This window comes from Cibotium barometz, chromosome 38 (genome assembly GCF_041138505.1).
Source record: "Cibotium barometz isolate CiBa-2024 chromosome 38, ASM4113850v1, whole genome shotgun sequence".
Taxonomy (NCBI): Eukaryota; Viridiplantae; Streptophyta; class Polypodiopsida; order Cyatheales; family Cibotiaceae; genus Cibotium; species Cibotium barometz.
This window is the reverse complement of record NC_141083.1, coordinates 26,305,846-26,315,888: the sequence shown is the minus strand read 5'-3', so window position 1 is coordinate 26,315,888 and position 10,043 is coordinate 26,305,846. Positions and strand designations below refer to the sequence as shown.

Below are 10,043 nucleotides of genomic sequence, written 5' to 3'. Positions count from 1 at the left end.
TTGGTGTGTGCAAACCTTGGGTTCAAGACACCAAAATTTTGTTATGTTTATTAAGGTTTTTTGTAAGGTCAAAAATGGAAATGGTGTTGGGTCCGCATGCTTTCTTTCTATCTATGTTAGCCTCCATTACATTCTATTTTTAAAGGTTGATGTCCTCCATAATGATTCATTTTTTGGGCTCATAATGTCCTCCATAATCTTCATTTTTTTGGGCTCACGATTTTCTTTAAAAAGGCAAGAGGGCTCATTCTTTTTCACTTGGAGGGGAGAGGTAGGGAGAGTAAGGTATAGGGTATGTATTCAATGAAAGCTTGGGCTATAGAAAATGTAAATCTTTTAACCATAGACTTTAAAAGGTTTGTAACCTTATAAAGTCTAAAGGTTGAGTGACAGAGAAAAAAAAATTAATTAATAAGTCTAAAGTTTGATTAAGCACACCATGACGATCTCAAAATAGAAAATTGCAGATATCAAACAAAATGATTTTTTATATTAAGCAATCTCAAAGTAGTAAGTGAATCATCAGGACACCATGCCACAGACCATGACAAGCTATTGTATAATTTGGGCCGAGAGTACGTGGTGACTGCATATGCCTCCGGAGCGTCTCCACACGCGCGGCTTTTATCTCTCACCTGATCCTGCGGCGAGTAGAGGCAAGAGAGAATATTATGTGCGTTTAAACACCCTTCTTATAAGAGCAGACTGCCATGTCGTGTACTTACTTGGAGCAGTCTTGCTTGGTGTCGAAGGAGTAAGGGAAGGCGACACCGCAGGCCGTGGGCAGCTTCTTGACAGCAGAGGTGTTGATCTGGACGTTGCGTGCGGCCGCTTCCAGGCATTTGCAGATGGACTGGCGGGCGCCCTTGGACTTGGCAAGGGCGGACAGAGCCCGGACACCCTTGCAGCAGTCGAAGGTCGGCCCATTGCCGCCCTTGGTAAGGTATCCGACGCATTGCACCATGTTCATACTGACCTTGGAGCAGGGAACGTTGTCCTGCGCAACCTCCGACGTGGCGGCCGCCGGGGCACGGCCGCTTCCCAGCAGCAGCACGAGAAGGCTCGCCGCTAAGAGCACAGTCATCTTTCTACTGCCCCACAAGTACATGGCCTCCATTACTAGATTAATAATAATAATAATGATGATTGAGTTCTGTGAGCTCTTGTTAGCACGCAGAATACGTAGTAGTCTCTATCCTTGCTTATATAGAGAGTCTTTTAAGACGTGCGCTCCTCCCGCCTCATCGATGGCATTTACTCTCCAAACCCACCCACCCACCACGAGGGCCGTGGATTATTAGCATACGTTTATCGCGCAAAGCCACCCTCCTGCGTCCTACCTCGCCCAGCTAAGCAGCATCGGTGACTGCCACCTTGTTTGTGAACTCGGCGTACGCGGCTCAACAGATTTTGACTTTGTGTTGCGCCTCTTAATTAGGCACCGCCACGTCGTAATCGGCGTTGCCAATTGTTTTGACTTTGGCGTTGACGGTCCAGATTTTTGGGACGCGCCGCCACGTCGTAATCGGCGCGTTGCGAATTGTTTTGACTTTGGCGTTGACGGTCCAGATTTTTGGGACTCGTGAGAGATCTTCTTGTGGGAGGGGGATGGGTGGTGAGACATGAAAAAAGTTGGGCCATTCCCCTCTCATTTTTAGGCCGCCTCGTCCAACTTTACGAAACTAGGTGAAATAAAGCAGTACCCCCAAGAATACAGAGGTGCCCTTTCCCCTCTCCTAGGTGAAATTAAGCGATGGTGGTGAAACTCAGAGTCTACCCTGAAGAATACAATGGACCCTGTCCCCTCTCCTTTTCAGGCCGCCTCGTCCAACCTTTTTTCCATGAAAATAAAATTAAAGAAAAAAGACAAGAAAATATGTACAAAATGGCTCGGACATCAGAGCTGCAATGAATGTCCAGTCAAACTACACACTTAACATAAATATCCTCTCTACAAACAGAAACTCCAAAAGATGTACAGTGAACAATTGAAGTGGTACGGATCTTCAAATTCTGACGCAACAGAGGGTTACATCCATCTTCAAATTCTGACGAGACAGAGGGTTACATCCACCTACAAGCTCCACCAAAAGATTAGTATGCTTTCACAAGCTAAGGCTTCTTCATCTAACTCTACAAATAGACATTGCAAAAGAGGTACAGTGAACAGTTTAACTGGCACTAATCTTCAAATCCTGACACAGAGGGTTGCATTCATCTACAAGCTCCACCAAAAAATTAGTTTGCTTTCACAAGCTAAGGCTTCTTCATCAGAGACAAACAGCTTAACAGTCATTAAGAACTGAATACACCTTAATTATGTAGATTTCCATGCAAAACAATTTAACTTTCGAGAGTTGATAAACAGGATCAGGGCAGTGAGAGCATTAGCTTTCACACTCTCTAGCCCACCACTAATCATTTTCCTTTGAAAGGCGAAATCATTTATTTTAGTCACTGTCTAGCCCACCACTACTCATTTTTCTTTAAAAGATAATTAAATCATTTCTTTCACACCAAATCTCGCACAGCACAAAATATCTGACAAAGCTTATACTGACTTCCTACTATTGTAGAGGGGTATTAAAAACCCCCCAAAAAATAAATGATTTTTCAATACTCTCCAAGGATAAACCTATCTTGAAGGGCCGCTTTGAGAATCTATGAGTAAGTGTTGGCTATAAGCACATTCAATCATGAGATGTGTAACTGATTTTGTAGCTGCTAGGCATCTCTTACACAGGAGAGATGCCATGTTCCTATCAGCAAGTTTGTCACCAGAGGGAGGAGCCCCCCATTACACTTTCCATAGAAACAATTTGAAATTAGTAGTGTCCAATTGTAAAATGAAAATGAAAATTTATGATGGAAGACCAAACCCAGTCTCTCCAGCAAAAATCAATAACTCTCACCTGAGGAGTCCATCTGACACAAACCTTTAAGGCTCCTTCTAGGAGCTCTAAAGAGTCCTGTTTTTTAGGGAAAACATTACCTTTAATTGTTCGAGGTCTCTCCAACCAAAAAGAGGGCCATCCCATAAATGATCCAATTTCATGATACCTTTTGTTATAAAAATACCTAGCCATTCTAATATTGCTTAGAGCCAAAGGAGAGTCAGACAAAGGAGCCCACTAGTAGACCACTGAAGCGAGATGTCTATGTGATCCTTTCCATTGAACAGTTTCCAGCACAAACGTGCATCTTTTGATAAGCTTATGAGTAAACGTAGCTTTACCTCAAGATAGAGATAACTGAGGCAAAACATTTTCCTGCCCATTCTTATCCAACGATTTACCCCTTTCAGAACAAACATTGGAGCCTTTATACACATTTTAGCTCCAACCTGCTCCCCTTTACAAATGGAGGCTATCGACTTAGAGTACATAGCTAAAGATGATTTTTCCAGATTGACCACTCCAAGACCTCCTCGTGTTTTTGGAGAACAGACAAGCTTCCACTTACACCAAGCTAGAAATCGATCACTTTGACTCAAGTTTCTTTCCAAAAGAAACTTTTAATAGGTTTCAAAACTTCTTTCCAATGGCATTTGTTTAAACCTGTCACACTGAAACATAGAACAAGAAATAGGGCATCATAATGGAGTTGATCACCTTAATTTTCCCCGCCAAGATAAGAAACAAAGTTCCATTTTCTATGTTTTCTGCCCACTTTTTCAAGGACCCAATCAAAAATCTGTTTATCATAGATTCCAGCACCTTCACGGACCCCCAAATGTCTGAAAATAGTGCCTCTTTTAATTATTTCACCTCACCACCAAGATGTCAAAAGAAGAATCTTTAGAGAAAGAAATGAGCAAGGATTTCTCAATGTTGCAATTAGAGCCAGCGATAATAGCAATGCAATGCATAATGGATAAAGCTTCTCTAAGAAACCTCTGTTAAGAAAAAGGAGAGAATCATGAGGAAATAGTCTAGCTAAACTCTCCCTACCATAATCCTACAATTAACCCCTTAGAAGTAGCATCCTCAAGAGCTAATGCAAGAAATCAAATGACCCACTCAAGACATGGAGTAGATAACAGGGGTGTAGGTCAGCCATGGTGAGGAGGGTTTAGCTAAACTCTCCTCGCCATCATCCTACAATTAACCCCTTAGCAGTAGCATACTCAAGAGCTAATGCAAGAAAGCAAATGACCCACTAAGACATGGAGTAGATAGCATGGTGTAGGTCACCATCCTAACATCTCATAAAGGAGAAGTCCACCATTGAAGCTTGGGCCTAAGAGCTCCAAGAAAAGTAATAGTCAGAATGATAAAAAAGGTGTACAATGCCCATGAGCCCTAAGTATCATATAGCCCAAGGCCCCCAAAGGCACACATGTAAATGACCCTAAGCCCAAGTGCCTAGGCCCCATCCCCCATGTGCATGTGACACCAAATGTACTTCATTACAGCTAAGATGAAGGGATGAGTAATAATGGCAAAAAGTAAGGGTGCAAGAGGACCTCACAGACCTCTTCAAAGTAGAATGCCCACTATTCTTGTGCTAAAGAAAAGCATGGACTCTACTTGAGAACACAAACTGAAGATAAATTTGGAGATCAAGGGACCAAAGCCTAAAGCTTGCAACGATTTGGAAATGAAACAGCACCTAACCCTATCAAAGACTTTATCCATATCCTGTTGTGACGTGATGGATTTTTGAGCAAAAATGTTTGCATAATCAATAGCTCCCAACACTATAAGAATATTATCAAAAATAGATCTCCCCTTAATGAAACCATGCTAATGAGGAGATATAACCTCATTAAGAACTAGAGCAAGCTTGTTAGCAGTTATTTTTGCAATAACTTTGTACACCACATTAAGCATAGTGATGGGCCTCCAGCGTTTGGGTTAAGTACAAACATGGAGTTTGGGAATAAGCTTGATTTAACCCAATTTCAAGTCCGCCTCAGCTTCCCCCTCCCCAAATAGCGTGTTAGCTAAAAGGGTGACAACAAAAGACAACTGACACCAAAGGCATTGCATGAATTCAACAACGATGCCATCCTAGCCAGCAGATTTTTCCTTACCCATGGAGAACAGAGCCTCTCTACATTCATCAGGAGAAATTTTCCTATCCAACCACTTAGCTATGTTTACAGGATCTATAGATTTTCTATTCAACTTCAGGATCCTATCTTGAACATGTTTAGAATGCACTTCCTCAAAGCTAATGATTTTGCTGAAAAAACTCAACATGATCTCTGTCGTGTTGATCAGGGTCCGATGTGGCTCTCCCAAGCTCATCTTCTATCTAAGAGATCAAATCATTTCTTTTCTTTTCTTTAATGGTATTAAAAAGGAAAATTTTTAGGATCTGAGCCACCATTAACTTTAAAGAAGTTTTCCTGGCTACGAGTCTGGCTTTCTTAACAACCTAGAAAAACAAAACAAGATCGTATTGTCTTTTTCTTCATTCCAACCATTTCTCATGATCCTGGCTAGGAGTTTAGCTTTCTTAACCTGGAATAAAAGAATATCCTCATGCCTTTTCCTTGCAACCATTTCTCATGATCCCTTTTAGAGGGAGTTCCCAAGATTTTCCTTTTATTCAAATAAAAGAGAACTCTAAGAGGGATAATTTCCTATCCTGAGCAAGATATTTCCTTGAATAAAGGAGATTATGTGCATGTAGCCCATCATAGCATAAAATGAAATTTAGAAGCAAAATTATTGTTCCCATGTTTAACTCTTATAGGAGGGCGCATGACCACACAAATTATTACAAAAACTCATCCAACCTCACCTTTCATTTGGCTATATTAAAGGTAACATGCCTTAAAGTGCAGCATGAGCTCCATATGTACTATCGCATTGACAAGTTGCTCTACTTTGATCTCTCCTCTCGAGCCGTTAGCGTTCTTTTGAACAAATGCTTAAGAGCCCACCACTTTATGCCAATCATGTCCCTAGGTAGCATCAAATCATAATAAAAATAGGCTCAACACCCCATGTATTCAAATTCTCAAGAGCCCTCCTCTTTAAAGTCAATCATATCCCACAAACATTCAAGTGATTGACAGCCCACCTCTTTATGCCAATCATATATTCCAAAGACTTTTCAAGTGGTTTTGGAAGTCCCTACCACTTTATGCCATATACTTGATGAGCATCAAACCATATCAAATCTTTAATATCTTTTAAAGTGCCTACCTCTTTATGCGAGTCATATCCTCAAGAAGGATCAAACCATATCAAATCTTTAATATCTTGTTAAGGATGTACTCGGCGTACACGGCTCAACAGATTTTGACTTTGTGTTGCACAATCCCATGCCTCTTAATTAGACACCGCCACGTAATCGACGTTGCGGGACACTAATTGTTTTGACTTTGGCGTTGATGGTCCAGATTTTTGGGACTCGTGAGAGATCTTCTTGTGGGAGGGGGATGGGTGGTGAGACATGAAAAAAGTTGGGCCATTCCCCTCTCATTTTTAGGCCGCCCCGTCCAACTTTACGAAACTAGGTGAAATAAAGCGGTACCCCCAAGAATACAGAGATGCCCTTTCCCCTCTCCTAGGTGAAATTAAGCGATGGTGGTGAAACTCAGAGTCTACCATGAACAATACAATGGGCAACAAGAGGTACCCTGTCCCCTCTCCTTTTCAGGCCGGCTCGTCTAGCCTTTTTTCCATGAAAATAAAATTAAAGAAAAAAGACAAGAAAATATGTACAAAATGGCTCGGACATCAGAGCTGCAATGAATGTCCAGTCAAACTACACACTTAACATAAATATCCTCTCTACAAACAGAAACTCCCAAAAGATGTACAGTGAACAATTGAACTGGGACGAATCTTCAAATTCTGATGACAGAGGGTCACATCCATCTACAAGCTCCACCAAAAGATTAGTATCCTTTCACAAGCTAAGGCTTCTTCATCTAACTCTACAAATAGACATTGCAAAAGATGTACAGTGAATAGTCTAACTGGCACTAATCTTCAAATCCTGACAGAGGGCTGCATTCATCTCTACAAGCTCCACCAAAAAATTAGTTTGCTTCACAAGCTAAGGCTTCTTCATCAGAGACAAACAGCTTAACAGTCTCATTAAGAACTGAATACACCTTAATTATGTAGATTTCCATACAAAACAATTTAACTTTCGAGAGTTGATAAACAAGATCAGGGCAGTGAGCTTTCACACTCTCTAGCCCACCACTAATCATTTTGCTTTGAAAGATGAAATCATTTATTTTAGTCACTGTCTAGCCCACCACTAATCATTTTTCTTGAAAAGATTTAAAAATCATTTCTTTCACACCAATCTCCCACAGCACAAAATATCTGACAAAGCTTATACTGACTTCCTACTCTTGTAGAGGGGTATTAAAACCCCCCCAAAAATAAATGATTTTTCAACACTCTCCAAGCGTAAATCTATTTTAAAGGGCTTTGAGAATCTATAGTAAGTGTTGAGTATAAGCACATTCAATCATGAGATGTTTAACGGATTTTGTAGCTGCTAGGCATCTCTTACACAGGAGAGATGCCATGTTCCTATCAGCAAGTTTGTCACCAGAGGGAGGAGCCCCCCATTACACTTTCCATAGAAACAATTTGAAGTTAGTAGTGCCCAATTGTAAAATGAAAATGAAAATTTATGATGGAAGACCAAACCCAGTCTCTCCAGTAGAACTCAATAGTGCCCAATTGTAAAATGAAGTTAGTAGTGCCCAATTGTAAAATGAAAATGAAAATTTATGATGGAAGACCAAACCCAGTCTCTCCAGCAGAACTCAATAGCTCTCACCTGAGGAGTCCATCTGACACAAACCTTTAAGGCTACTTCTAGGATCTCTAAAGAGTCTTGTTTTAGAGAAAACATTACCTTTAATTGTTTGAGGTCTCTCCAACCAAAAAGAGGGCCATCCCATAAATGATCTGGTTTCATGATACCTTTGTTATAAAAATAGCTAGCCATTCTAATATTGTTTAGAGCCAAAGGAGAGTCAGAAAAAGGAGCCCACTAAGTAGACCACTGAAGCGAGATTTCTATGTGATCCTTTCCATTGAACAGTTTCCAGCACAAACCTGCATCTTTTGATAAGCTTATGAATAAACGCAGCTTTACCTCAAGACAAAAATAGCTGACACAAAAAAATTTCTTGCCAATTCATATCCAACAATTTACCCCTTTCAGAACAAACATTGGAGCCTTTATACACATTTCTAGCTCCAACCTGCTCCCCTTTACAAATGGAGGCTACCGATTTAGAGTACATAGCTAAAGATGATTTTTCCTGATTGACCACTCCAAGACCCCCTCGTGTTTTTGGAGAACAGACAAGCTTCCACTTACACCAAGCTAGAAATCGATCACTTTGACTCAAGTTTCTTTCCAAAAGAAACTTTTAATAGGTTTCAAAACTTCTTTCCAATGGCATTTGTTTAAACCTAGCATTGAAACATAGAACAAGAAATAGGGCATCACAATGGAGTTGATCATCTTAATTTTCCCCGCCAAGATAAGAAACAAAGTTCCATTTTCTATGTTTTCTGTCCACTTTTTCAAGGACTCAATCAAAAGTGTGCTTATGATAGATTCCAACACCTTCACAGACCCCCAAATGTGTGAAAATAGTTCCTCTTTTAATTATTTCACCTGACCACCAAGATGTCAAAAGAAGAATCTTTAGAGAAAGAAATGAGCAAGGATTTCTCAATGTTGCAACTAGAGCCAGAGATAATAGCAAAGCAATGCATAATGGATAAAGCTTCTCTAAGAAACCTCTATTAGAAAAAGGAGAGAATCATGAGGAAATAGTCTAGCTAAACTCTCCTTACCATAATCCTACAATTAACCCCTTAGTAGTAGCATCCTCAAGAGCTAATGCAAGAAATCAAATGACCCACTCAAGACATGGAGTAGATAACAGGGTGTAGGTCAGCCATGGTGAGGAGGGTTTAGCTAAACTCTCCTCACCATCATCCTACAATTAGCCCCTTAGCAGTAGCATACTCAAGAGCTAATGCAAGAAAAAGCAAATGACCCACCAAGACATGGAGTAGATAACATGGGTGTAGGTCACCATCCTAACATCTCATAAGGGAGAAGTCCACCATGCAAGCTTGGGCCTAAGAGCTCCAAGAAAAGTAATAGTCATAATGATAAAAAAGGTGTACAATGCCCATGAGCCCTAAGTATCATATAGCCCAAGGCCCCCAACGGCACACATGTAAATGACCCTAAGCCCAAGTGCCTAGGCCCCATCCCCGGCCATGTGCATGTGACACCAAATCTACTTCATTACAGCTAAGATGAAGGGATGAGTAATAATGGCAAAAAGTAAGGGTGCAAGAGGACCTCACAGACCTCTTCAAAGTAGAATGCCCACTGTTCTTGTGTTAAAGAAGAGCATGGACTCTACTTGAGAACACAAATTGAAGATAAGTTTGGAGATCAAGGGACCAAAGCCTAAAGCTTGCAACGATTTGGAAATGAAACACTAGCTAACCCTATCAAAGAGTTTATCCATATCCTGTTGTGACGTGATGGATTTTTGGGCAAAAATGTTTGCATAATCAATAGCTCCCAACACTATAAGAATATTATCAAAAATAGATCTACCCTTTAATGAAACCATGCTAATGAGGAGATATAACCTGATTAAGAACTAGAGCAAGCTTGTTAGCAATTACTTTTGCAAAATAACTTTGTACACCACAGTTAGCATAGTGATGGGCCTCCAGTATTTGGGTTAAGTACAAACATGGAGTTTGGGAATAAGCTTGATTTAACCCAATTTCAAGTCGGCCTCAGCTTCCCCTCCCCAAATAGCATGTTAGCTAAAAGGGTGACAACAAAAGACAACTAAGACCAAAGGCATTGCATGAATTTAACAACGATGCCATCCTAGGTAGTAGATTTTTCCTTACCCATGGAGAACAGAGCCTCTCTACATTCATCAGGAGAAATTTTCCTATCCAACCACTTAGCTATGTTTGCAGGATCTATTGATTTTCTATTCAGCTTCCAGGATCCTATTTTGAGCCTCTTGAACATGTTATGAATGCACTTCCTCAAAGCTAATG

The 10,043-nt window shown here is 40.6% G+C and overlaps 1 protein-coding gene across 1 annotated transcript; it reads right to left on the bottom strand.

Moving 5' to 3' along the window:
• Window positions 1-616: 616 nt before the first annotated feature.
• LOC147616529 (non-specific lipid-transfer protein 1-like) lies at window positions 617-1,150 on the bottom strand. The gene is made up of 2 exons (XM_086777099.1): window positions 726-1,150; window positions 617-641 (listed from the first exon to the last, which is right to left on the bottom strand). The coding sequence occupies exons 1-2, from the start codon at window positions 1,115-1,117 to the stop codon at window positions 632-634; spliced, it is 402 nt and encodes a 133-aa protein (XP_086633225.1). The 5' UTR covers window positions 1,118-1,150; the 3' UTR covers window positions 617-631.
• Between the last annotated feature and the right edge of the window lie 8,893 nt (window positions 1,151-10,043).

Excerpts from the sequence above, each read along its gene's own strand:
- LOC147616529 (XM_086777099.1), bottom strand. The coding sequence starts at position 1,117 with ATGGAGGCCATGTACTTGTGGGGCAGTAGAAAGATGACTGTGCTCTTA.